At 57.7% G+C, this 26,800-nt stretch overlaps 6 protein-coding genes across 6 annotated transcripts; all 6 read right to left on the bottom strand.

Moving 5' to 3' along the window:
- Positions 1–1,005: 1,005 nt before the first annotated feature.
- Positions 1,006–1,590, bottom strand: LOC127027774 (E3 ubiquitin-protein ligase Topors-like). The gene has a single exon (XM_050913609.1). The coding sequence runs from the start codon at positions 1,588–1,590 to the stop codon at positions 1,006–1,008; it is 585 nt and encodes a 194-aa protein (XP_050769566.1).
- A 4,394-nt stretch (positions 1,591–5,984) lies between these two features.
- LOC127027775 (E3 ubiquitin-protein ligase Topors-like) lies at positions 5,985–6,569 on the bottom strand. The gene has a single exon (XM_050913610.1). It carries the CDS (start codon positions 6,567–6,569, stop codon positions 5,985–5,987), a length of 585 nt encoding a protein of 194 aa, XP_050769567.1.
- A 4,396-nt stretch (positions 6,570–10,965) lies between these two features.
- Positions 10,966–11,550, bottom strand: LOC127027776 (E3 ubiquitin-protein ligase Topors-like). The gene has a single exon (XM_050913611.1). It carries the CDS (start codon positions 11,548–11,550, stop codon positions 10,966–10,968), a length of 585 nt encoding a protein of 194 aa, XP_050769568.1.
- Positions 11,551–15,944: 4,394 nt separating this feature from the next.
- On the bottom strand, positions 15,945–16,529 carry LOC127027777 (E3 ubiquitin-protein ligase Topors-like). The gene has a single exon (XM_050913613.1). The coding sequence runs from the start codon at positions 16,527–16,529 to the stop codon at positions 15,945–15,947; it is 585 nt and encodes a 194-aa protein (XP_050769570.1).
- A 4,396-nt stretch (positions 16,530–20,925) lies between these two features.
- On the bottom strand, positions 20,926–21,510 carry LOC127027778 (E3 ubiquitin-protein ligase Topors-like). Its single transcript, XM_050913614.1, has one exon. It carries the CDS (start codon positions 21,508–21,510, stop codon positions 20,926–20,928), a length of 585 nt encoding a protein of 194 aa, XP_050769571.1.
- Positions 21,511–25,906: 4,396 nt separating this feature from the next.
- LOC127027779 (E3 ubiquitin-protein ligase Topors-like) lies at positions 25,907–26,491 on the bottom strand. The gene has a single exon (XM_050913615.1). The coding sequence runs from the start codon at positions 26,489–26,491 to the stop codon at positions 25,907–25,909; it is 585 nt and encodes a 194-aa protein (XP_050769572.1).
- Positions 26,492–26,800: the final 309 nt, after the last annotated feature.

A 26,800-nucleotide genomic window follows, 5' to 3' on the forward strand; every position in this document is an offset into this window, starting at 1 on the left:
CTTTCTTGTGCTGAAGACCTGAGAGCTGGATGCAGCGCTCCAGGGGGGGTCTCGTGAGAGCAGCGTAGAGGCGGAGAATCGCTTCCCTTGACCTGCTGGCCATGCTTCTTCTGCAGCCCAGGATACGATGGGCTTTCTGGGCTGCGAGCGCACATTGCTGGCTCATATCCCCTTCTTTAGCCACCAGTATCCTCCGAGTTCTTCTCTGCAGGGCTCCCATCAACCCATTCACCACCCAGTATGTATTGCTATTGGGGATTGCCCTGACCCCGGTGCAGGACCTTGCGCTTGGCCTTGTTGAACTTCACGAGGTTTGCCCAGCCCCGCTTCCCAAGCCTGTCCAGGTCCCTCTGGATGGCATCCCTTCCCTCTGGCATATCAGCTGCACCACTCAGCTTGGTGTCGTCTGCAGACTTGCTGAGGGTGCACTCAGTCCCACTGTCCATGTCCTTGATGAAGAATTAAACAGTACTGGTCCCCATACGGGCCCTTGAAGGACACCACTCGTTACTAGTTTGCACTTGGATGTTGAGCTGTCGTTCAGGGGCTTGTGGAAATGTGCAAGGCTCATGCTGGGGTTTCTGGGGGAAGGCTCAAAGGCAGTGAGAGTGGGATGGGTCCTGCTGGATGCAGGGGAAGCAGCATGTCTCAGCCCGTGGCACAAGCGTGCTTTGCTTGAATGGCAGTGTGCCTCTGGATTGCTGCTGAAATCCCGGGACGCTTGGGGTTTGGAGCTTTGCTTCCCTGACTGAGAGCAAGCCAAGGCATGCAGGTCAACAGACGGGCCTCACTGCCCTGCAATGGCTTTTGGGAAGCAGGCAGCCTGTCCCCCGAAGAGAAGAGCAACCCCTTCCTGCCTCCCAGCCGCGGCCACGGGGCTTGGGGCTGGAGGAGTTGCGCTGCTGTTGTAGAGAGGGGTTAGAGGAAGGCTCAGAGGGCTGTGAGGGGAGGATGGCAGGGGCCGTTGGGGTGCGGGGGCAGCAGCAGGAGGAGCCGGCTGGTCCTTCATGGAGTTCCCACGAAATCAAGCAGCCGCGCTCTCAGTGCCACCAGGTCGTAGCGGAGGACAGGTCCATCCGCCGGGCTGGCTGGGCGCTCCCCTGCAGCCTGCCGGGCGGAGGCGTTGGAGCGCTCTGGAGCTGCGTCGCCCCGCACCCCTCGGCGCCTCCCCGCAGGCCCCCTTCTCCCAGCAGCGGGCTCGTTGGTGTTGAGCCTCGGGCGCAGGTGGTAGCGCCGCTGCGGGGATCTGCTGCGCGCCCGCTCCCTGGCCGCGGTCCTCTGCCGGCGGGCGGACGAGCCGACCACGTACTCCTGGTAGTCGTCGTCCGCCCTCATGGCGTGCAGGACGCGGTCGAAAGGCTGCCTGCAGAGCGGGCACGCAGCTCTCGTGGCAGCCCACCGCCGGATGCAGCCGAAGCAGAAGGTGTGGAAGCATCCGTCGACGGAGGCTGCGTCGTCCATCTCGCCCAGGCAGATGGAGCACGGGCTGCCTGCCGCTGCCTCCCACCGCCCTGCCCGCTGCAGCTGGCTGGCGGTGGCCGTCACGGCAGAGCCGCTCGGCTCCGGAGCCTCCTCAGCACCCGAGGCCATGTCCTGCCGAGAGAGAGGTTCAAAGTGCCTGAGCTTTCCTGGCGCTAGGAAGGGAAAGGAAAGCAAGCCCCAGAAAGTGGGGGGGGGGAAAGAGGAGGCAAGGGCCTCTCGAAGGGTCTCCTTGCGGGCTGAAAAGCGGCAGCAGAAGCAGCCCTGTGGGACAGCCAGCCCCCAAGGCTGCCCTCCCCACTTGCCTGTCCCCCTCGGCTCCCCCCAGGGACACTGCCCCCAGTCCAAGACCCCCCACCCCCTCTGCTCCCCCCAGACAACCAGCACGACTCGAGCTAGCGCAGGGTACCTGAACGAGGCAGGCAGGGAAGGCGGAGGAACTGGCTGGGAGTCTTCAGCGGTGCCCACAGCCACGGCACAGCCGCTGTGCGGGACCCGCAGCAGCCCCACCAGCCAAGGCTCAGCCCAAAGGCAGCACTCCGGGTGGAGGTCCACAGTCCTGGTGGAGCTTGCACGCTGTGCGTGTGCACTCGCAGGAGCCCTGGACCAAAGGCAGCGGGACAGAGCCTGCGGCTGCTGAAGAGCAGTGACGTTGGGGCCGTCACAGATGCCCCCCAGTGACATCACAGGGGTCTCTGGGGCTGCCCCCCAACCTGGCAATGGGCAGCCCAGTAATGCAGGTGGGGAACCCCAGTGACCTCCTCCTTTCCAAGGGAGTGCCCTGACTGGGCTCCTCCAAGGACTGTCAGGGAAGAAGGACTCGCCCCTTGTCTGCCAGGGGAAAGCCCCAGAGCTTGGAAGGGACCTCTGGTGGTCCTGTTGTCCAGCCTCCCTGCTCAAGCAGGGCCACCTAGAGCCCGCCGCCCACGACCATGTCCAGGTGGCTTTTGAAGATCTCCAAGGATGGAGACTCAACCAGCTCTCTGGGCAACCTGTGCCATTGCTCCAATCACCCTCACAGGAAAAAAGTGTTTTCTGATATTCAGGAGGAACCGCCTATGTTTCCGTTGGTGCCCACTGCCTCTTGTCACTGGGCACCAGTGGCAAGAGCCCAGGTCCGTCTTCTTGACACTCTCCCTCCAGACATTTGTACACCTCGATGGGATGCCCCCTGAGCCTTCTCTTCTCCGGGCTGAGCAGCCGCAGCTCTCTCCTCCCTCGACCATTTGGCAACACTCCTCCGAATGCAGCCCAGGAGACTGCTGGCCGCCTTGGCCACCAAGGCACATTGCTGGCTTGTTTTCCATTTGGTGTCCATCAGGACACCCAGATCCTTTTCTGCAAAGCTCTTTTCCAGTTAGCCAGCCCCCAGCATATACTGGTGCACGGGCTCGTTCCTCCGCAGGTGCAGGACTTTTCAATTCTACTAGCTGAACTTGATGATGTTCCTTTCAGCCCATTTCTCCAGCCCAGCGAGGTCCCTCCGGGCAGCAGAACAAGCTCTTGTGTATCAGCCACTCCTCCCAGTTTTTTGTCATCAGCAAACTTGCTGAGGGTACGCTCTGCCCCATCGTCAAATTCATTAATGGAGATGTTGAAAAATATTGGACCCAGTATTGACCCCCGGGTATGCTGCCAGTCACCAGCCTCCAACTCCTGCCTTAGCATGGCAGAAACTCGGAGGTGATGGTCTTCTCAGTCCTCACGCTGACTCTACAGCCACATCATTTGAAGCGTCTCAGCTTTTTCTCCCTTTCTTGTCTTGTGTGACTAGCATTTGCTGATAGCAGAAAGTTCGTTCCAGCCATGCCTAAGTAACCAAAGGTAGCCTGGATGGAAAGGAAAGAATGAATTAGCAAAGCTGTAATTTTTAAGTACGACGCAACAGAGACATCTGACAAATTCATTCTGATACAAAAGAAAAGAGATGAAACACTAGCTCATTTGGAGTAACTTGGTGTTGCGAGCAGAGGAGGAGGTTGAGAGGAGAGAGAAGGAGGCCCGAGAGTCTGCTGGAATAGACAGAGTTTTAGTGGGGGCAAGGAAAGGGTTTGTTACTAGGGGTACAAGAAGCTGATCATCTGCTGGAAACTGAGGTGGGTAGCGCAGGCTTTGAACTGAATAGAGTCAGGACAGACTTTACTGCAAGTTTTGTACACGAGTGGCTTGCTGTTTTGAGGATGTTGGGGAGAGAAAAGGTGATGGAGTTACAGGAAGAGGAGAGCATTGAAGTGCGTGCCACCACGGTAGACAACAGACCAGGGAACAGAGATAGTTATCTCCATGGCAAGAGAAAAAAAACCCTGGGCAAGGGCAGAAGATGGAGCATATGTCTAAGTGCCAGAGGGGTGGGTGAACATTCTTACAGAAAAGGAGGCCTTTAAAGTTGGAGTACTGCTGCATTAGATCCTATATCTAAGTAAGAAGCGTCTGAGTAACGGTGAAAACTTGAGGTAGTCCTTTTCAAATGGTTTGTCCTAGGAAAAAGAAAAGGGTTTCAATCTGGCAAAGGGTTAGAGGCATCTTTTTCCTGCTTATGACAGGAAACAAGGCCAGGCTGCCAGTTCCGTATAAAAAAAGAGCAACTTCCACTGCCCACTGTCAAAAGAGAGAGAAGAAAAGAATCAAAGAAAGTAGATGCGTATCTGCTCAGCTGGTTATTCAGTGTGTGGGAATGGAAAAAGCAGCTCATGGATGAATTCCAGAGTTGTAAGCATCCTAGCCTTGGCTGATAGGAAGGAGCAGGGAAGGACACAAAAAGAACCTCTCCTGCATCCTTCAGTACTCAGCAGGAGGGCCCAAAAAAGTGTGGGGGGGGAAGCAACGCTAAGCACCGAGTCGCTGCTGTCAGCAGATGACTAGTGCGACAGTGCCATGGGCAAACTCGTGGCCTGCCTCAGCACGGCTGTGCGGTCCTCCCGGTGAGCCCGCGGGCAGAGGGCTTGGTGGGGCAGCCACCCCAGCTGTCAGGAGGCAGCCAGATGCTCTCTTTCACATTTGAAGCCTGCGTTTTGGCTTTCTAGGAAGTAGCTGCCAACGAAAACTGTAGATCGTCATGGCTTAACCCCAGTCAGCGGCCAGGCACCACGCAGCCGCTCCCTCACTCCCCCCACCCCTGCCCTGCTCCCAGTGGGATGGGGAGGAGGCTTGGGAAAGAAGGTAGAACTCGTGGGTCCAGATAAGAACAGTTTAATAACTAAAGTAAACCATAATACTAACAACAATAATAATGAAATATTATAATAATAGTCATGAAAAGGGATATAACAAGAAAAAAAGGGGAAAAAAAAGAGAAAAAGACCCCAGCGATGCCCAGTGCAATTGCTCACCTCCCACTGACCGAGGCCAGAGCTGTGGGATGAAGTTCTGGGGCTGGTGGAAACGTGCAAGGCTCATGCTGGGGTTTCTGGGGGAAGGCTCAGAAGCGGGAGACTGAGATGAGCGCTCCAGCCCTCTGATCATTTTCATGGCCCCCTCTGGACCCGCTCCAACAGGTCCACGTCTTTCTTGTGCTGAAGACCTGAGAGCTGGATGCAGCGCTCCAGGGGGGTCTCGTGAGAGCAGCGTAGAGGCGGAGAATCGCTTCCCTTGACCTGCTGGCCATGCTTCTTCTGCAGCCCAGGATACGATGGGCTTTCTGGGCTGCGAGCGCACATTGCTGGCTCATATCCCCTTCTTTAGCCACCAGTATCCTCCGAGTTCTTCTCTGCAGGGCTCCCATCAACCCATTCACCACCCAGTATGTATTGCTATTGGGGATTGCCCTGACCCCGGTGCAGGACCTTGCGCTTGGCCTTGTTGAACTTCACGAGGTTTGCCCAGCCCCGCTTCCCAAGCCTGTCCAGGTCCCTCTGGATGGCATCCCTTCCCTCTGGCATATCAGCTGCACCACTCAGCTTGGTGTCGTCTGCAGACTTGCTGAGGGTGCACTCAGTCCCACTGTCCATGTCCTTGATGAAGAATTAAACAGTACTGGTCCCATACGGGCCCTTGAAGGACACCACTCGTTACTAGTTTGCACTTGGATGTTGAGCTGTCGTTCAGGGGCTTGTGGAAATGTGCAAGGCTCATGCTGGGGTTTCTGGGGGAAGGCTCAAAGGCAGTGAGAGTGGGATGGGTCCTGCTGGATGCAGGGGAAGCAGCATGTCTCAGCCCGTGGCACAAGCGTGCTTTGCTTGAATGGCAGTGTGCCTCTGGATTGCTGCTGAAATCCCGGGACGCTTGGGGTTTGGAGCTTTGCTTCCCTGACTGAGAGCAAGCCAAGGCATGCAGGTCAACAGACGGGCCTCACTGCCCTGCAATGGCTTTTGGGAAGCAGGCAGCCTGTCCCCCGAAGAGAAGAGCAACCCCTTCCTGCCTCCCAGCCGCGGCCACGGGGCTTGGGGCTGGAGGAGTTGCGCTGCTGTTGTAGAGAGGGGTTAGAGGAAGGCTCAGAGGGCTGTGAGGGGAGGATGGCAGGGGCCGTTGGGGTGCGGGGGCAGCAGCAGGAGGAGCCGGCTGGTCCTTCATGGAGTTCCCACGAAATCAAGCAGCCGCGCTCTCAGTGCCACCAGGTCGTAGCGGAGGACAGGTCCATCCGCCGGGCTGGCTGGGCGCTCCCCTGCAGCCTGCCGGGCGGAGGCGTTGGAGCGCTCTGGAGCTGCGTCGCCCCGCACCCCTCGGCGCCTCCCCGCAGGCCCCCTTCTCCCAGCAGCGGGCTCGTTGGTGTTGAGCCTCGGGCGCAGGTGGTAGCGCCGCTGCGGGGATCTGCTGCGCGCCCGCTCCCTGGCCGCGGTCCTCTGCCGGCGGGCGGACGAGCCGACCACGTACTCCTGGTAGTCGTCGTCCGCCCTCATGGCGTGCAGGACGCGGTCGAAAGGCTGCCTGCAGAGCGGGCACGCAGCTCTCGTGGCAGCCCACCGCCGGATGCAGCCGAAGCAGAAGGTGTGGAAGCATCCGTCGACGGAGGCTGCGTCGTCCATCTCGCCCAGGCAGATGGAGCACGGGCTGCCTGCCGCTGCCTCCCACCGCCCTGCCCGCTGCAGCTGGCTGGCGGTGGCCGTCACGGCAGAGCCGCTCGGCTCCGGAGCCTCCTCAGCACCCGAGGCCATGTCCTGCCGAGAGAGAGGTTCAAAGTGCCTGAGCTTTCCTGGCGCTAGGAAGGGAAAGGAAAGCAAGCCCCAGAAAGTGGGGGGGGGGAAAGAGGAGGCAAGGGCCTCTCGAAGGGTCTCCTTGCGGGCTGAAAAGCGGCAGCAGAAGCAGCCCTGTGGGACAGCCAGCCCCCAAGGCTGCCCTCCCCACTTGCCTGTCCCCCTCGGCTCCCCCCAGGGACACTGCCCCCAGTCCAAGACCCCCCACCCCCTCTGCTCCCCCCAGACAACCAGCACGACTCGAGCTAGCGCAGGGTACCTGAACGAGGCAGGCAGGGAAGGCGGAGGAACTGGCTGGGAGTCTTCAGCGGTGCCCACAGCCACGGCACAGCCGCTGTGCGGGACCCGCAGCAGCCCCACCAGCCAAGGCTCAGCCCAAAGGCAGCACTCCGGGTGGAGGTCCACAGTCCTGGTGGAGCTTGCACGCTGTGCGTGTGCACTCGCAGGAGCCCTGGACCAAAGGCAGCGGGACAGAGCCTGCGGCTGCTGAAGAGCAGTGACGTTGGGGCCGTCACAGATGCCCCCCAGTGACATCACAGGGGTCTCTGGGGCTGCCCCCCAACCTGGCAATGGGCAGCCCAGTAATGCAGGTGGGGAACCCCAGTGACCTCCTCCTTTCCAAGGGAGTGCCCTGACTGGGCTCCTCCAAGGACTGTCAGGGAAGAAGGACTCGCCCCTTGTCTGCCAGGGGAAAGCCCCAGAGCTTGGAAGGGACCTCTGGTGGTCCTGTTGTCCAGCCTCCCTGCTCAAGCAGGGCCACCTAGAGCCCGCCGCCCACGACCATGTCCAGGTGGCTTTTGAAGATCTCCAAGGATGGAGACTCAACCAGCTCTCTGGGCAACCTGTGCCATTGCTCCAATCACCCTCACAGGAAAAAAGTGTTTTCTGATATTCAGGAGGAACCGCCTATGTTTCCGTTGGTGCCCACTGCCTCTTGTCACTGGGCACCAGTGGCAAGAGCCCAGGTCCGTCTTCTTGACACTCTCCCTCCAGACATTTGTACACCTCGATGGGATGCCCCCTGAGCCTTCTCTTCTCCGGGCTGAGCAGCCGCAGCTCTCTCCTCCCTCGACCATTTGGCAACACTCCTCCGAATGCAGCCCAGGAGACTGCTGGCCGCCTTGGCCACCAAGGCACATTGCTGGCTTGTTTTCCATTTGGTGTCCATCAGGACACCCAGATCCTTTTCTGCAAAGCTCTTTTCCAGTTAGCCAGCCCCCAGCATATACTGGTGCACGGGCTCGTTCCTCCGCAGGTGCAGGACTTTTCAATTCTACTAGCTGAACTTGATGATGTTCCTTTCAGCCCATTTCTCCAGCCCAGCGAGGTCCCTCCGGGCAGCAGAACAAGCTCTTGTGTATCAGCCACTCCTCCCAGTTTTTTGTCATCAGCAAACTTGCTGAGGGTACGCTCTGCCCCATCGTCAAATTCATTAATGGAGATGTTGAAAAATATTGGACCCAGTATTGACCCCCGGGTATGCTGCCAGTCACCAGCCTCCAACTCCTGCCTTAGCATGGCAGAAACTCGGAGGTGATGGTCTTCTCAGTCCTCACGCTGACTCTACAGCCACATCATTTGAAGCGTCTCAGCTTTTTCTCCCTTTCTTGTCTTGTGTGACTAGCATTTGCTGATAGCAGAAAGTTCGTTCCAGCCATGCCTAAGTAACCAAAGGTAGCCTGGATGGAAAGGAAAGAATGAATTAGCAAAGCTGTAATTTTTAAGTACGACGCAACAGAGACATCTGACAAATTCATTCTGATACAAAAGAAAAGAGATGAAACACTAGCTCATTTGGAGTAACTTGGTGTTGCGAGCAGAGGAGGAGGTTGAGAGGAGAGAGAAGGAGGCCCGAGAGTCTGCTGGAATAGACAGAGTTTTAGTGGGGGCAAGGAAAGGGTTTGTTACTAGGGGTACAAGAAGCTGATCATCTGCTGGAAACTGAGGTGGGTAGCGCAGGCTTTGAACTGAATAGAGTCAGGACAGACTTTACTGCAAGTTTTGTACACGAGTGGCTTGCTGTTTTGAGGATGTTGGGGAGAGAAAAGGTGATGGAGTTACAGGAAGAGGAGAGCATTGAAGTGCGTGCCACCACGGTAGACAACAGACCAGGGAACAGAGATAGTTATCTCCATGGCAAGAGAAAAAAAACCCTGGGCAAGGGCAGAAGATGGAGCATATGTCTAAGTGCCAGAGGGGTGGGTGAACATTCTTACAGAAAAGGAGGCCTTTAAAGTTGGAGTACTGCTGCATTAGATCCTATATCTAAGTAAGAAGCGTCTGAGTAACGGTGAAAACTTGAGGTAGTCCTTTTCAAATGGTTTGTCCTAGGAAAAAGAAAAGGGTTTCAATCTGGCAAAGGGTTAGAGGCATCTTTTTCCTGCTTATGACAGGAAACAAGGCCAGGCTGCCAGTTCCGTATAAAAAAAGAGCAACTTCCACTGCCCACTGTCAAAAGAGAGAGAAGAAAAGAATCAAAGAAAGTAGATGCGTATCTGCTCAGCTGGTTATTCAGTGTGTGGGAATGGAAAAAGCAGCTCATGGATGAATTCCAGAGTTGTAAGCATCCTAGCCTTGGCTGATAGGAAGGAGCAGGGAAGGACACAAAAAGAACCTCTCCTGCATCCTTCAGTACTCAGCAGGAGGGCCCAAAAAAGTGTGGGGGGGGAAGCAACGCTAAGCACCGAGTCGCTGCTGTCAGCAGATGACTAGTGCGACAGTGCCATGGGCAAACTCGTGGCCTGCCTCAGCACGGCTGTGCGGTCCTCCCGGTGAGCCCGCGGGCAGAGGGCTTGGTGGGGCAGCCACCCCAGCTGTCAGGAGGCAGCCAGATGCTCTCTTTCACATTTGAAGCCTGCGTTTTGGCTTTCTAGGAAGTAGCTGCCAACGAAAACTGTAGATCGTCATGGCTTAACCCCAGTCAGCGGCCAGGCACCACGCAGCCGCTCCCTCACTCCCCCCACCCCTGCCCTGCTCCCAGTGGGATGGGGAGGAGGCTTGGGAAAGAAGGTAGAACTCGTGGGTCCAGATAAGAACAGTTTAATAACTAAAGTAAACCATAATACTAACAACAATAATAATGAAATATTATAATAATAGTCATGAAAAGGGATATAACAAGAAAAAAAGGGGAAAAAAAAGAGAAAAAGACCCCAGCGATGCCCAGTGCAATTGCTCACCTCCCACTGACCGAGGCCAGAGCTGTGGGATGAAGTTCTGGGGCTGGTGGAAACGTGCAAGGCTCATGCTGGGGTTTCTGGGGGAAGGCTCAGAAGCGGGAGACTGAGATGAGCGCTCCAGCCCTCTGATCATTTTCATGGCCCCCCTCTGGACCCGCTCCAACAGGTCCACGTCTTTCTTGTGCTGAAGACCTGAGAGCTGGATGCAGCGCTCCAGGGGGGTCTCGTGAGAGCAGCGTAGAGGCGGAGAATCGCTTCCCTTGACCTGCTGGCCATGCTTCTTCTGCAGCCCAGGATACGATGGGCTTTCTGGGCTGCGAGCGCACATTGCTGGCTCATATCCCCTTCTTTAGCCACCAGTATCCTCCGAGTTCTTCTCTGCAGGGCTCCCATCAACCCATTCACCACCCAGTATGTATTGCTATTGGGGATTGCCCTGACCCCGGTGCAGGACCTTGCGCTTGGCCTTGTTGAACTTCACGAGGTTTGCCCAGCCCCGCTTCCCAAGCCTGTCCAGGTCCCTCTGGATGGCATCCCTTCCCTCTGGCATATCAGCTGCACCACTCAGCTTGGTGTCGTCTGCAGACTTGCTGAGGGTGCACTCAGTCCCACTGTCCATGTCCTTGATGAAGAATTAAACAGTACTGGTCCCAATACGGGCCCTTGAAGGACACCACTCGTTACTAGTTTGCACTTGGATGTTGAGCTGTCGTTCAGGGGCTTGTGGAAATGTGCAAGGCTCATGCTGGGGTTTCTGGGGGAAGGCTCAAAGGCAGTGAGAGTGGGATGGGTCCTGCTGGATGCAGGGGAAGCAGCATGTCTCAGCCCGTGGCACAAGCGTGCTTTGCTTGAATGGCAGTGTGCCTCTGGATTGCTGCTGAAATCCCGGGACGCTTGGGGTTTGGAGCTTTGCTTCCCTGACTGAGAGCAAGCCAAGGCATGCAGGTCAACAGACGGGCCTCACTGCCCTGCAATGGCTTTTGGGAAGCAGGCAGCCTGTCCCCCGAAGAGAAGAGCAACCCCTTCCTGCCTCCCAGCCGCGGCCACGGGGCTTGGGGCTGGAGGAGTTGCGCTGCTGTTGTAGAGAGGGGTTAGAGGAAGGCTCAGAGGGCTGTGAGGGGAGGATGGCAGGGGCCGTTGGGGTGCGGGGGCAGCAGCAGGAGGAGCCGGCTGGTCCTTCATGGAGTTCCCACGAAATCAAGCAGCCGCGCTCTCAGTGCCACCAGGTCGTAGCGGAGGACAGGTCCATCCGCCGGGCTGGCTGGGCGCTCCCCTGCAGCCTGCCGGGCGGAGGCGTTGGAGCGCTCTGGAGCTGCGTCGCCCCGCACCCCTCGGCGCCTCCCCGCAGGCCCCCTTCTCCCAGCAGCGGGCTCGTTGGTGTTGAGCCTCGGGCGCAGGTGGTAGCGCCGCTGCGGGGATCTGCTGCGCGCCCGCTCCCTGGCCGCGGTCCTCTGCCGGCGGGCGGACGAGCCGACCACGTACTCCTGGTAGTCGTCGTCCGCCCTCATGGCGTGCAGGACGCGGTCGAAAGGCTGCCTGCAGAGCGGGCACGCAGCTCTCGTGGCAGCCCACCGCCGGATGCAGCCGAAGCAGAAGGTGTGGAAGCATCCGTCGACGGAGGCTGCGTCGTCCATCTCGCCCAGGCAGATGGAGCACGGGCTGCCTGCCGCTGCCTCCCACCGCCCTGCCCGCTGCAGCTGGCTGGCGGTGGCCGTCACGGCAGAGCCGCTCGGCTCCGGAGCCTCCTCAGCACCCGAGGCCATGTCCTGCCGAGAGAGAGGTTCAAAGTGCCTGAGCTTTCCTGGCGCTAGGAAGGGAAAGGAAAGCAAGCCCCAGAAAGTGGGGGGGGGGGAAAGAGGAGGCAAGGGCCTCTCGAAGGGTCTCCTTGCGGGCTGAAAAGCGGCAGCAGAAGCAGCCCTGTGGGACAGCCAGCCCCCAAGGCTGCCCTCCCCACTTGCCTGTCCCCCTCGGCTCCCCCCAGGGACACTGCCCCCAGTCCAAGACCCCCCACCCCCTCTGCTCCCCCCAGACAACCAGCACGACTCGAGCTAGCGCAGGGTACCTGAACGAGGCAGGCAGGGAAGGCGGAGGAACTGGCTGGGAGTCTTCAGCGGTGCCCACAGCCACGGCACAGCCGCTGTGCGGGACCCGCAGCAGCCCCACCAGCCAAGGCTCAGCCCAAAGGCAGCACTCCGGGTGGAGGTCCACAGTCCTGGTGGAGCTTGCACGCTGTGCGTGTGCACTCGCAGGAGCCCTGGACCAAAGGCAGCGGGACAGAGCCTGCGGCTGCTGAAGAGCAGTGACGTTGGGGCCGTCACAGATGCCCCCCAGTGACATCACAGGGGTCTCTGGGGCTGCCCCCCAACCTGGCAATGGGCAGCCCAGTAATGCAGGTGGGGAACCCCAGTGACCTCCTCCTTTCCAAGGGAGTGCCCTGACTGGGCTCCTCCAAGGACTGTCAGGGAAGAAGGACTCGCCCCTTGTCTGCCAGGGGAAAGCCCCAGAGCTTGGAAGGGACCTCTGGTGGTCCTGTTGTCCAGCCTCCCTGCTCAAGCAGGGCCACCTAGAGCCCGCCGCCCACGACCATGTCCAGGTGGCTTTTGAAGATCTCCAAGGATGGAGACTCAACCAGCTCTCTGGGCAACCTGTGCCATTGCTCCAATCACCCTCACAGGAAAAAAGTGTTTTCTGATATTCAGGAGGAACCGCCTATGTTTCCGTTGGTGCCCACTGCCTCTTGTCACTGGGCACCAGTGGCAAGAGCCCAGGTCCGTCTTCTTGACACTCTCCCTCCAGACATTTGTACACCTCGATGGGATGCCCCCTGAGCCTTCTCTTCTCCGGGCTGAGCAGCCGCAGCTCTCTCCTCCCTCGACCATTTGGCAACACTCCTCCGAATGCAGCCCAGGAGACTGCTGGCCGCCTTGGCCACCAAGGCACATTGCTGGCTTGTTTTCCATTTGGTGTCCATCAGGACACCCAGATCCTTTTCTGCAAAGCTCTTTTCCAGTTAGCCAGCCCCCAGCATATACTGGTGCACGGGCTCGTTCCTCCGCAGGTGCAGGACTTTTCAATTCTACTAGCTGAACTTGATGATGTTCCTTTCAGCCCATTTCTCCAGCCCAGCGAGGTCCCTCCGGGCAGCAGAACAAGCTCTTGTGTATCAGCCACTCCTCCCAGTTTTTTGTCATCAGCAAACTTGCTGAGGGTACGCTCTGCCCCATCGTCAAATTCATTAATGGAGATGTTGAAAAATATTGGACCCAGTATTGACCCCCGGGTATGCTGCCAGTCACCAGCCTCCAACTCCTGCCTTAGCATGGCAGAAACTCGGAGGTGATGGTCTTCTCAGTCCTCACGCTGACTCTACAGCCACATCATTTGAAGCGTCTCAGCTTTTTCTCCCTTTCTTGTCTTGTGTGACTAGCATTTGCTGATAGCAGAAAGTTCGTTCCAGCCATGCCTAAGTAACCAAAGGTAGCCTGGATGGAAAGGAAAGAATGAATTAGCAAAGCTGTAATTTTTAAGTACGACGCAACAGAGACATCTGACAAATTCATTCTGATACAAAAGAAAAGAGATGAAACACTAGCTCATTTGGAGTAACTTGGTGTTGCGAGCAGAGGAGGAGGTTGAGAGGAGAGAGAAGGAGGCCCGAGAGTCTGCTGGAATAGACAGAGTTTTAGTGGGGGCAAGGAAAGGGTTTGTTACTAGGGGTACAAGAAGCTGATCATCTGCTGGAAACTGAGGTGGGTAGCGCAGGCTTTGAACTGAATAGAGTCAGGACAGACTTTACTGCAAGTTTTGTACACGAGTGGCTTGCTGTTTTGAGGATGTTGGGGAGAGAAAAGGTGATGGAGTTACAGGAAGAGGAGAGCATTGAAGTGCGTGCCACCACGGTAGACAACAGACCAGGGAACAGAGATAGTTATCTCCATGGCAAGAGAAAAAAAACCCTGGGCAAGGGCAGAAGATGGAGCATATGTCTAAGTGCCAGAGGGGTGGGTGAACATTCTTACAGAAAAGGAGGCCTTTAAAGTTGGAGTACTGCTGCATTAGATCCTATATCTAAGTAAGAAGCGTCTGAGTAACGGTGAAAACTTGAGGTAGTCCTTTTCAAATGGTTTGTCCTAGGAAAAAGAAAAGGGTTTCAATCTGGCAAAGGGTTAGAGGCATCTTTTTCCTGCTTATGACAGGAAACAAGGCCAGGCTGCCAGTTCCGTATAAAAAAAGAGCAACTTCCACTGCCCACTGTCAAAAGAGAGAGAAGAAAAGAATCAAAGAAAGTAGATGCGTATCTGCTCAGCTGGTTATTCAGTGTGTGGGAATGGAAAAAGCAGCTCATGGATGAATTCCAGAGTTGTAAGCATCCTAGCCTTGGCTGATAGGAAGGAGCAGGGAAGGACACAAAAAGAACCTCTCCTGCATCCTTCAGTACTCAGCAGGAGGGCCCAAAAAAGTGGGGGGGGGAAGCAACGCTAAGCACCGAGTCGCTGCTGTCAGCAGATGACTAGTGCGACAGTGCCATGGGCAAACTCGTGGCCTGCCTCAGCACGGCTGTGCGGTCCTCCCGGTGAGCCCGCGGGCAGAGGGCTTGGTGGGGCAGCCACCCCAGCTGTCAGGAGGCAGCCAGATGCTCTCTTTCACATTTGAAGCCTGCGTTTTGGCTTTCTAGGAAGTAGCTGCCAACGAAAACTGTAGATCGTCATGGCTTAACCCCAGTCAGCGGCCAGGCACCACGCAGCCGCTCCCTCACTCCCCCCACCCCTGCCCTGCTCCCAGTGGGATGGGGAGGAGGCTTGGGAAAGAAGGTAGAACTCGTGGGTCCAGATAAGAACAGTTTAATAACTAAAGTAAACCATAATACTAACAACAATAATAATGAAATATTATAATAATAGTCATGAAAAGGGATATAACAAGAAAAAAAGGGGAAAAAAAAGAGAAAAAGACCCCAGCGATGCCCAGTGCAATTGCTCACCTCCCACTGACCGAGGCCAGAGCTGTGGGATGAAGTTCTGGGGCTGGTGGAAACGTGCAAGGCTCATGCTGGGGTTTCTGGGGAAGGCTCAGAAGCGGGAGACTGAGATGAGCGCTCCAGCCCTCTGATCATTTTCATGGCCCCCCTCTGGACCCGCTCCAACAGGTCCACGTCTTTCTTGTGCTGAAGACCTGAGAGCTGGATGCAGCGCTCCAGGGGGGTCTCGTGAGAGCAGCGTAGAGGCGGAGAATCGCTTCCCTTGACCTGCTGGCCATGCTTCTTCTGCAGCCCAGGATACGATGGGCTTTCTGGGCTGCGAGCGCACATTGCTGGCTCATATCCCCTTCTTTAGCCACCAGTATCCTCCGAGTTCTTCTCTGCAGGGCTCCCATCAACCCATTCACCACCCAGTATGTATTGCTATTGGGGATTGCCCTGACCCCGGTGCAGGACCTTGCGCTTGGCCTTGTTGAACTTCACGAGGTTTGCCCAGCCCCGCTTCCCAAGCCTGTCCAGGTCCCTCTGGATGGCATCCCTTCCCTCTGGCATATCAGCTGCACCACTCAGCTTGGTGTCGTCTGCAGACTTGCTGAGGGTGCACTCAGTCCCACTGTCCATGTCCTTGATGAAGAATTAAACAGTACTGGTCCCATACGGGCCCTTGAAGGACACCACTCGTTACTAGTTTGCACTTGGATGTTGAGCTGTCGTTCAGGGGCTTGTGGAAATGTGCAAGGCTCATGCTGGGGTTTCTGGGGGAAGGCTCAAAGGCAGTGAGAGTGGGATGGGTCCTGCTGGATGCAGGGGAAGCAGCGTGTCTCAGCCCGTGGCACAAGCGTGCTTTGCTTGAATGGCAGTGTGCCTCTGGATTGCTGCTGAAATCCCGGGACGCTTGGGGTTTGGAGCTTTGCTTCCCTGACTGAGAGCAAGCCAAGGCATGCAGGTCAACAGACGGGCCTCACTGCCCTGCAATGGCTTTTGGGAAGCAGGCAGCCTGTCCCCCGAAGAGAAGAGCAACCCCTTCCTGCCTCCCAGCCGCGGCCACGGGGCTTGGGGCTGGAGGAGTTGCGCTGCTGTTGTAGAGAGGGGTTAGAGGAAGGCTCAGAGGGCTGTGAGGGGAGGATGGCAGGGGCCGTTGGGGTGCGGGGGCAGCAGCAGGAGGAGCCGGCTGGTCCTTCATGGAGTTCCCACGAAATCAAGCAGCCGCGCTCTCAGTGCCACCAGGTCGTAGCGGAGGACAGGTCCATCCGCCGGGCTGGCTGGGCGCTCCCCTGCAGCCTGCCGGGCGGAGGCGTTGGAGCGCTCTGGAGCTGCGTCGCCCCGCACCCCTCGGCGCCTCCCCGCAGGCCCCCTTCTCCCAGCAGCGGGCTCGTTGGTGTTGAGCCTCGGGCGCAGGTGGTAGCGCCGCTGCGGGGATCTGCTGCGCGCCCGCTCCCTGGCCGCGGTCCTCTGCCGGCGGGCGGACGAGCCGACCACGTACTCCTGGTAGTCGTCGTCCGCCCTCATGGCGTGCAGGACGCGGTCGAAAGGCTGCCTGCAGAGCGGGCACGCAGCTCTCGTGGCAGCCCACCGCCGGATGCAGCCGAAGCAGAAGGTGTGGAAGCATCCGTCGACGGAGGCTGCGTCGTCCATCTCGCCCAGGCAGATGGAGCACGGGCTGCCTGCCGCTGCCTCCCACCGCCCTGCCCGCTGCAGCTGGCTGGCGGTGGCCGTCACGGCAGAGCCGCTCGGCTCCGGAGCCTCCTCAGCACCCGAGGCCATGTCCTGCCGAGAGAGAGGTTCAAAGTGCCTGAGCTTTCCTGGCGCTAGGAAGGGAAAGGAAAGCAAGCCCCAGAAAGTGGGGGGGGGGGAAAGAGGAGGCAAGGGCCTCTCGAAGGGTCTCCTTGCGGGCTGAAAAGCGGCAGCAGAAGCAGCCCTGTGGGACAGCCAGCCCCCAAGGCTGCCCTCCCCACTTGCCTGTCCCCTCGGCTCCCCCCAGGGACACTGCCCCCAGTCCAAGACCCCCCACCCCCTCTGCTCCCCCCAGACAACCAGCACGACTCGAGCTAGCGCAGGGTACCTGAACGAGGCAGGCAGGGAAGGCGGAGGAACTGGCTGGGAGTCTTCAGCGGTGCCCACAGCCACGGCACAGCCGCTGTGCGGGACCCGCAGCAGCCCCACCAGCCAAGGCTCAGCCCAAAGGCAGCACTCCGGGTGGAGGTCCACAGTCCTGGTGGAGCTTGCACGCTGTGCGTGTGCACTCGCAGGAGCCCTGGACCAAAGGCAGCGGGACAGAGCCTGCGGCTGCTGAAGAGCAGTGACGTTGGGGCCGTCACAGATGCCCCCCAGTGACATCACAGGGGTCTCTGGGGCTGCCCCCCAACCTGGCAATGGGCAGCCCAGTAATGCAGGTGGGGAACCCCAGTGACCTCCTCCTTTCCAAGGGAGTGCCCTGACTGGGCTCCTCCAAGGACTGTCAGGGAAGAAGGACTCGCCCCTTGTCTGCCAGGGGAAAGCCCCAGAGCTTGGAAGGGACCTCTGGTGGTCCTGTTGTCCAGCCTCCCTGCTCAAGCAGGGCCACCTAGAGCCCGCCGCCCACGACCATGTCCAGGTGGCTTTTGAAGATCTCCAAGGATGGAGACTCAACCAGCTCTCTGGGCAACCTGTGCCATTGCTCCAATCACCCTCACAGGAAAAAAGTGTTTTCTGATATTCAGGAGGAACCGCCTATGTTTCCGTTGGTGCCCACTGCCTCTTGTCACTGGGCACCAGTGGCAAGAGCCCAGGTCCGTCTTCTTGACACTCTCCCTCCAGACATTTGTACACCTCGATGGGATGCCCCCTGAGCCTTCTCTTCTCCGGGCTGAGCAGCCGCAGCTCTCTCCTCCCTCGACCATTTGGCAACACTCCTCCGAATGCAGCCCAGGAGACTGCTGGCCGCCTTGGCCACCAAGGCACATTGCTGGCTTGTTTTCCATTTGGTGTCCATCAGGACACCCAGATCCTTTTCTGCAAAGCTCTTTTCCAGTTAGCCAGCCCCCAGCATATACTGGTGCACGGGCTCGTTCCTCCGCAGGTGCAGGACTTTTCAATTCTACTAGCTGAACTTGATGATGTTCCTTTCAGCCCATTTCTCCAGCCCAGCGAGGTCCCTCCGGGCAGCAGAACAAGCTCTTGTGTATCAGCCACTCCTCCCAGTTTTTTGTCATCAGCAAACTTGCTGAGGGTACGCTCTGCCCCATCGTCAAATTCATTAATGGAGATGTTGAAAAATATTGGACCCAGTATTGACCCCCGGGTATGCTGCCAGTCACCAGCCTCCAACTCCTGCCTTAGCATGGCAGAAACTCGGAGGTGATGGTCTTCTCAGTCCTCACGCTGACTCTACAGCCACATCATTTGAAGCGTCTCAGCTTTTTCTCCCTTTCTTGTCTTGTGTGACTAGCATTTGCTGATAGCAGAAAGTTCGTTCCAGCCATGCCTAAGTAACCAAAGGTAGCCTGGATGGAAAGGAAAGAATGAATTAGCAAAGCTGTAATTTTTAAGTACGACGCAACAGAGACATCTGACAAATTCATTCTGATACAAAAGAAAAGAGATGAAACACTAGCTCATTTGGAGTAACTTGGTGTTGCGAGCAGAGGAGGAGGTTGAGAGGAGAGAGAAGGAGGCCCGAGAGTCTGCTGGAATAGACAGAGTTTTAGTGGGGGCAAGGAAAGGGTTTGTTACTAGGGGTACAAGAAGCTGATCATCTGCTGGAAACTGAGGTGGGTAGCGCAGGCTTTGAACTGAATAGAGTCAGGACAGACTTTACTGCAAGTTTTGTACACGAGTGGCTTGCTGTTTTGAGGATGTTGGGGAGAGAAAAGGTGATGGAGTTACAGGAAGAGGAGAGCATTGAAGTGCGTGCCACCACGGTAGACAACAGACCAGGGAACAGAGATAGTTATCTCCATGGCAAGAGAAAAAAAACCCTGGGCAAGGGCAGAAGATGGAGCATATGTCTAAGTGCCAGAGGGGTGGGTGAACATTCTTACAGAAAAGGAGGCCTTTAAAGTTGGAGTACTGCTGCATTAGATCCTATATCTAAGTAAGAAGCGTCTGAGTAACGGTGAAAACTTGAGGTAGTCCTTTTCAAATGGTTTGTCCTAGGAAAAAGAAAAGGGTTTCAATCTGGCAAAGGGTTAGAGGCATCTTTTTCCTGCTTATGACAGGAAACAAGGCCAGGCTGCCAGTTCCGTATAAAAAAAGAGCAACTTCCACTGCCCACTGTCAAAAGAGAGAGAAGAAAAGAATCAAAGAAAGTAGATGCGTATCTGCTCAGCTGGTTATTCAGTGTGTGGGAATGGAAAAAGCAGCTCATGGATGAATTCCAGAGTTGTAAGCATCCTAGCCTTGGCTGATAGGAAGGAGCAGGGAAGGACACAAAAAGAACCTCTCCTGCATCCTTCAGTACTCAGCAGGAGGGCCCAAAAAAGTGGGGGGGGGGAAGCAACGCTAAGCACCGAGTCGCTGCTGTCAGCAGATGACTAGTGCGACAGTGCCATGGGCAAACTCGTGGCCTGCCTCAGCACGGCTGTGCGGTCCTCCCGGTGAGCCCGCGGGCAGAGGGCTTGGTGGGGCAGCCACCCCAGCTGTCAGGAGGCAGCCAGATGCTCTCTTTCACATTTGAAGCCTGCGTTTTGGCTTTCTAGGAAGTAGCTGCCAACGAAAACTGTAGATCGTCATGGCTTAACCCCAGTCAGCGGCCAGGCACCACGCAGCCGCTCCCTCACTCCCCCCACCCCTGCCCTGCTCCCAGTGGGATGGGGAGGAGGCTTGGGAAAGAAGGTAGAACTCGTGGGTCCAGATAAGAACAGTTTAATAACTAAAGTAAACCATAATACTAACAACAATAATAATGAAATATTATAATAATAGTCATGAAAAGGGATATAACAAGAAAAAAAGGGGAAAAAAAAGAGAAAAAGACCCCAGCGATGCCCAGTGCAATTGCTCACCTCCCACTGACCGAGGCCAGAGCTGTGGGATGAAGTTCTGGGGCTGGTGGAAACGTGCAAGGCTCATGCTGGGGTTTCTGGGGGAAGGCTCAGAAGCGGGAGACTGAGATGAGCGCTCCAGCCCTCTGATCATTTTCATGGCCCCCCTCTGGACCCGCTCCAACAGGTCCACGTCTTTCTTGTGCTGAAGACCTGAGAGCTGGATGCAGCGCTCCAGGGGGGGTCTCGTGAGAGCAGCGCAGAGGCGGAGAATCGCTTCCCTTGACCTGCTGGCCATGCTTCTTCTGCAGCCCAGGATACGATGGGCTTTCTGGGCTGCGAGCGCACATTGCTGGCTCATATCCCCTTCTTTAGCCACCAGTATCCTCCGAGTTCTTCTCTGCAGGGCTCCCATCAACCCATTCACCACCCAGTATGTATTGCTATTGGGGATTGCCCTGACCCCGGTGCAGGACCTTGCGCTTGGCCTTGTTGAACTTCACGAGGTTTGCCCAGCCCCGCTTCCCAAGCCTGTCCAGGTCCCTCTGGATGGCATCCCTTCCCTCTGGCATATCAGCTGCACCACTCAGCTTGGTGTCGTCTGCAGACTTGCTGAGGGTGCACTCAGTCCCACTGTCCATGTCCTTGATGAAGAATTAAACAGTACTGGTCCCATACGGGCCCTTGAAGGACACCACTCGTTACTAGTTTGCACTTGGATGTTGAGCTGTCGTTCAGGGGCTTGTGGAAATGTGCAAGGCTCATGCTGGGGTTTCTGGGGGAAGGCTCAAAGGCAGTGAGAGTGGGATGGGTCCTGCTGGATGCAGGGGAAGCAGCGTGTCTCAGCCCGTGGCACAAGCGTGCTTTGCTTGAATGGCAGTGTGCCTCTGGATTGCTGCTGAAATCCCGGGACGCTTGGGGTTTGGAGCTTTGCTTCCCTGACTGAGAGCAAGCCAAGGCATGCAGGTCAACAGACGGGCCTCACTGCCCTGCAATGGCTTTTGGGAAGCAGGCAGCCTGTCCCCCGAAGAGAAGAGCAACCCCTTCCTGCCTCCCAGCCGCGGCCACGGGGCTTGGGGCTGGAGGAGTTGCGCTGCTGTTGTAGAGAGGGGTTAGAGGAAGGCTCAGAGGGCTGTGAGGGGAGGATGGCAGGGGCCGTTGGGGTGCGGGGGCAGCAGCAGGAGGAGCCAGCTGGTCCTTCATGGAGTTCCCACGAAATCAAGCAGCCGCGCTCTCAGTGCCACCAGGTCGTAGCGGAGGACAGGTCCATCCGCCGGGCTGGCTGGGCGCTCCCCTGCAGCCTGCCGGGCGGAGGCGTTGGAGCGCTCTGGAGCTGCGTCGCCCCGCACCCCTCGGCGCCTCCCCGCAGGCCCCCTTCTCCCAGCAGCGGGCTCGTTGGTGTTGAGCCTCGGGCGCAGGTGGTAGCGCCGCTGCGGGGATCTGCTGCGCGCCCGCTCCCTGGCCGCGGTCCTCTGCCGGCGGGCGGACGAGCCGACCACGTACTCCTGGTAGTCGTCGTCCGCCCTCATGGCGTGCAGGACGCGGTCGAAAGGCTGCCTGCAGAGCGGGCACGCAGCTCTCGTGGCAGCCCACCGCCGGATGCAGCCGAAGCAGAAGGTGTGGAAGCATCCGTCGACGGAGGCTGCGTCGTCCATCTCGCCCAGGCAGATGGAGCACGGGCTGCCTGCCGCTGCCTCCCACCGCCCTGCCCGCTGCAGCTGGCTGGCGGTGGCCGTCACGGCAGAGCCGCTCGGCTCCGGAGCCTCCTCAGCACCCGAGGCCATGTCCTGCCGAGAGAGAGGTTCAAAGTGCCTGAGCTTTCCTGGCGCTAGGAAGGGAAAGGAAAGCAAGCCCCAGAAAGTGGGGGGGGGGGAAAGAGGAGGCAAGGGCCTCTCGAAGGGTCTCCTTGCGGGCTGAAAAGCGGCAGCAGAAGCAGCCCTGTGGGACAGCCAGCCCCCAAGGCTGCCCTCCCCACTTGCCTGTCCCCCTCGGCTCCCCCCAGGGACACTGCCCCCAGTCCAAGACCCCCCACCCCCTCTGCTCCCCCCAGACAACCAGCACGACTCGAGCTAGCGCAGGGTACCTGAACGAGGCAGGCAGGGAAGGCGGAGGAACTGGCTGGGAGTCTTCAGCGGTGCCCACAGCCACGGCACAGCCGCTGTGCGGGACCCGCAGCAGCCCCACCAGCCAAGGCTCAGCCCAAAGGCAGCACTCCGGGTGGAGGTCCACAGTCCTGGTGGAGCTTGCACGCTGTGCGTGTGCACTCGCAGGAGCCCTGGACCAAAGGCAGCGGGACAGAGCCTGCGGCTGCTGAAGAGCAGTGACGTTGGGGCCGTCACAGATGCCCCCCAGTGACATCACAGGGGTCTCTGGGGCTGCCCCCCAACCTGGCAATGGGCAGCCCAGTAATGCAGGTGGGGAACCCCAGTGACCTCCTCCTTTCCAAGGGAGTGCCCTGACTGGGCTCCTCCAAGGACTGTCAGGGAAGAAGGACTCGCCCCTTGTCTGCCAGGGGAAAGCCCCAGAGCTTGGAAGGGACCTCTGGTGGTCCTGTTGTCCAGCCTCCCTGCTCAAGCAGGGCCACCTAGAGCCCGCCGCCCACGACCATGTCCAGGTGGCTTTTGAAGATCTCCAAGGATGGAGACTCAACCAGCTCTCTGGGCAACCTGTGCCATTGCTCCAATCACCCTCACAGGAAAAAAGTGTTTTCTGATATTCAGGAGGAACCGCCTATGTTTCCGTTGGTGCCCACTGCCTCTTGTCACTGGGCACCAGTGGCAAGAGCCCAGGTCCGTCTTCTTGACACTCTCCCTCCAGACATTTGTACACCTCGATGGGATGCCCCCTGAGCCTTCTCTTCTCCGGGCTGAGCAGCCGCAGCTCTCTCCTCCCTCGACCATTTGGCAACACTCCTCCGAATGCAGCCCAGGAGACTGCTGGCCGCCTTGGCCACCAAGGCACATTGCTGGCTTGTTTTCCATTTGGTGTCCATCAGGACACCCAGATCCTTTTCTGCAAAGCTCTTTTCCAGTTAGCCAGCCCCCAGCATATACTGGTGCACGGGCTCGTTCCTCCGCAGGTGCAGGACTTTTCAATTCTACTAGCTGAACTTGATGATGTTCCTTTCAGCCCATTTCTCCAGCCCAGCGAGGTCCCTCCGGGCAGCAGAACAAGCTCTTGTGTATCAGCCACTCCTCCCAGTTTTTTGTCATCAGCAAACTTGCTGAGGGTACGCTCTGCCCCATCGTCAAATTCATTAATGGAGATGTTGAAAAATATTGGACCCAGTATTGACCCCCGGGTATGCTGCCAGTCACCAGCCTCCAACTCCTGCCTTAGCATGGCAGAAACTCGGAGGTGATGGTCTTCTCAGTCCTCACGCTGACTCTACAGCCACATCATTTGAAGCGTCTCAGCTTTTTCTCCCTTTCTTGTCTTGTGTGACTAGCATTTGCTGATAGCAGAAAGTTCGTTCCAGCCATGCCTAAGTAACCAAAGGTAGCCTGGATGGAAAGGAAAGAATGAATTAGCAAAGCTGTAATTTTTAAGTACGACGCAACAGAGACATCTGACAAATTCATTCTGATACAAAAGAAAAGAGATGAAACACTAGCTCATTTGGAGTAACTTGGTGTTGCGAGCAGAGGAGGAGGTTGAGAGGAGAGAGAAGGAGGCCCGAGAGTCTGCTGGAATAGACAGAGTTTTAGTGGGGGCAAGGAAAGGGTTTGTTACTAGGGGTACAAGAAGCTGATCATCTGCTGGAAACTGAGGTGGGTAGCGCAGGCTTTGAACTGAATAGAGTCAGGACAGACTTTACTGCAAGTTTTGTACACGAGTGGCTTGCTGTTTTGAGGATGTTGGGGAGAGAAAAGGTGATGGAGTTACAGGAAGAGGAGAGCATTGAAGTGCGTGCCACCACGGTAGACAACAGACCAGGGAACAGAGATAGTTATCTCCATGGCAAGAGAAAAAAAACCCTGGGCAAGGGCAGAAGATGGAGCATATGTCTAAGTGCCAGAGGGGTGGGTGAACATTCTTACAGAAAAGGAGGCCTTTAAAGTTGGAGTACTGCTGCATTAGATCCTATATCTAAGTAAGAAGCGTCTGAGTAACGGTGAAAACTTGAGGTAGTCCTTTTCAAATGGTTTGTCCTAGGAAAAAGAAAAGGGTTTCAATCTGGCAAAGGGTTAGAGGCATCTTTTTCCTGCTTATGACAGGAAACAAGGCCAGGCTGCCAGTTCCGTATAAAAAAAGAGCAACTTCCACTGCCCACTGTCAAAAGAGAGAGAAGAAAAGAATCAAAGAAAGTAGATGCGTATCTGCTCAGCTGGTTATTCAGTGTGTGGGAATGGAAAAAGCAGCTCATGGATGAATTCCAGAGTTGTAAGCATCCTAGCCTTGGCTGATAGGAAGGAGCAGGGAAGGACACAAAAAGAACCTCTCCTGCATCCTTCAGTACTCAGCAGGAGGGCCCAAAAAAGTGGGGGGGGAAGCAACGCTAAGCACCGAGTCGCTGCTGTCAGCAGATGACTAGTGCGACAGTGCCATGGGCAAACTCGTGGCCTGCCTCAGCACGGCTGTGCGGTCCTCCCGGTGAGCCCGCGGGCAGAGGGCTTGGTGGGGCAGCCACCCCAGCTGTCAGGAGGCAGCCAGATGCTCTCTTTCACATTTGAAGCCTGCGTTTTGGCTTTCTAGGAAGTAGCTGCCAACGAAAACTGTAGATCGTCATGGCTTAACCCCAGTCAGCGGCCAGGCACCACGCAGCCGCTCCCTCACTCCCCCCACCCCTGCCCTGCTCCCAGTGGGATGGGGAGGAGGCTTGGGAAAGAAGGTAGAACTCGTGGGTCCAGATAAGAACAGTTTAATAACTAAAGTAAACCATAATACTAACAACAATAATAATGAAATATTATAATAATAGTCATGAAAAGGGATATAACAAGAAAAAAAGGGGAAAAAAAAGAGAAAAAGACCCCAGCGATGCCCAGTGCAATTGCTCACCTCCCACTGACCGAGGCCAGAGCTGTGGGATGAAGTTCTGGGGCTGGTGGAAACGTGCAAGGCTCATGCTGGGGTTTCTGGGGGAAGGCTCAGAAGCGGGAGACTGAGATGAGCGCTCCAGCCCTCTGATCATTTTCATGGCCCCCCTCTGGACCCGCTCCAACAGGTCCACGTCTTTCTTGTGCTGAAGACCTGAGAGCTGGATGCAGCGCTCCAGGGGGGGTCTCGTGAGAGCAGCGTAGAGGCGGAGAATCGCTTCCCTTGACCTGCTGGCCATGCTTCTTCTGCAGCCCAGGATACGATGGGCTTTCTGGGCTGCGAGCGCACATTGCTGGCTCATATCCCCTTCTTTAGCCACCAGTATCCTCCGAGTTCTTCTCTGCAGGGCTCCCATCAACCCATTCACCACCCAGTATGTATTGCTATTGGGGATTGCCCTGACCCCGGTGCAGGACCTTGCGCTTGGCCTTGTTGAACTTCACGAGGTTTGCCCAGCCCCGCTTCCCAAGCCTGTCCAGGTCCCTCTGGATGGCATCCCTTCCCTCTGGCATATCAGCTGCACCACTCAGCTTGGTGTCGTCTGCAGACTTGCTGAGGGTGCACTCAGTCCCACTGTCCATGTCCTTGATGAAGAATTAAACAGTACTGGTCCCCATACGGGCCCTTGAAGGACACCACTCGTTACTAGTTTGCACTTGGATGTTGAGCTGTCGTTCAGGGGCTTGTGGAAATGTGCAAGGCTCATGCTGGGGTTTCTGGGGGAAGGCTCAAAGGCAGTGAGAGTGGGATGGGTCCTGCTGGATGCAGGGGAAGCAGCGTGTCTCAGCCCGTGGCACAAGCGTGCTTTGCTTGAATGGCAGTGTGCCTCTGGATTGCTGCTGAAATCCCGGGACGCTTGGGGTTTGGAGCTTTGCTTCCCTGACTGAGAGCAAGCCAAGGCATGCAGGTCAACAGACGGGCCTCACTGCCCTGCAATGGCTTTTGGGAAGCAGGCAGCCTGTCCCCCGAAGAGAAGAGCAACCCCTTCCTGCCTCCCAGCCGCGGCCACGGGGCTTGGGGCTGGAGGAGTTGCGCTGCTGTTGTAGAGAGGGGTTAGAGGAAGGCTCAGAGGGCTGTGAGGGGAGGATGGCAGGGGCCGTTGGGGTGCGGGGGCAGCAGCAGGAGGAGCCAGCTGGTCCTTCATGGAGTTCCCACGAAATCAAGCAGCCGCGCTCTCAGTGCCACCAGGTCGTAGCGGAGGACAGGTCCATCCGCCGGGCTGGCTGGGCGCTCCCCTGCAGCCTGCCGGGCGGAGGCGTTGGAGCGCTCTGGAGCTGCGTCGCCCCGCACCCCTCGGCGCCTCCCCGCAGGCCCCCTTCTCCCAGCAGCGGGCTCGTTGGTGTTGAGCCTCGGGCGCAGGTGGTAGCGCCGCTGCGGGGATCTGCTGCGCGCCCGCTCCCTGGCCGCGGTCCTCTGCCGGCGGGCGGACGAGCCGACCACGTACTCCTGGTAGTCGTCGTCCGCCCTCATGGCGTGCAGGACGCGGTCGAAAGGCTGCCTGCAGAGCGGGCACGCAGCTCTCGTGGCAGCCCACCGCCGGATGCAGCCGAAGCAGAAGGTGTGGAAGCATCCGTCGACGGAGGCTGCGTCGTCCATCTCGCCCAGGCAGATGGAGCACGGGCTGCCTGCCGCTGCCTCCCACCGCCCTGCCCGCTGCAGCTGGCTGGCGGTGGCCGTCACGGCAGAGCCGCTCGGCTCCGGAGCCTCCTCAGCACCCGAGGCCATGTCCTGCCGAGAGAGAGGTTCAAAGTGCCTGAGCTTTCCTGGCGCTAGGAAGGGAAAGGAAAGCAAGCCCCAGAAAGTGGGGGGGGGGAAAGAGGAGGCAAGGGCCTCTCGAAGGGTCTCCTTGCGGGCTGAAAAGCGGCAGCAGAAGCAGCCCTGTGGGACAGCCAGCCCCCAAGGCTGCCCTCCCCACTTGCCTGTCCCCCTCGGCTCCCCCCAGGGACACTGCCCCCAGTCCAAGACCCCCCACCCCCTCTGCTCCCCCCAGACAACCAGCACGACTCGAGCTAGCGCAGGGTACCTGAACGAGGC

Source organism: Gymnogyps californianus, chromosome Z (assembly GCF_018139145.2).
Source record: "Gymnogyps californianus isolate 813 chromosome Z, ASM1813914v2, whole genome shotgun sequence".
Lineage (NCBI taxonomy): Eukaryota > Metazoa > Chordata > Aves > Accipitriformes > Cathartidae > Gymnogyps > Gymnogyps californianus.

Coding starts and splice junctions, on each gene's coding strand:
- LOC127027774 (XM_050913609.1), bottom strand. CDS start 1,590: ATGGCCTCGGGTGCTGAGGAGGCTCCGGAGCCGAGCGGCTCTGCCGTG.
- LOC127027775 (XM_050913610.1), bottom strand. CDS start 6,569: ATGGCCTCGGGTGCTGAGGAGGCTCCGGAGCCGAGCGGCTCTGCCGTG.
- LOC127027776 (XM_050913611.1), bottom strand. CDS start 11,550: ATGGCCTCGGGTGCTGAGGAGGCTCCGGAGCCGAGCGGCTCTGCCGTG.
- LOC127027777 (XM_050913613.1), bottom strand. CDS start 16,529: ATGGCCTCGGGTGCTGAGGAGGCTCCGGAGCCGAGCGGCTCTGCCGTG.
- LOC127027778 (XM_050913614.1), bottom strand. CDS start 21,510: ATGGCCTCGGGTGCTGAGGAGGCTCCGGAGCCGAGCGGCTCTGCCGTG.
- LOC127027779 (XM_050913615.1), bottom strand. CDS start 26,491: ATGGCCTCGGGTGCTGAGGAGGCTCCGGAGCCGAGCGGCTCTGCCGTG.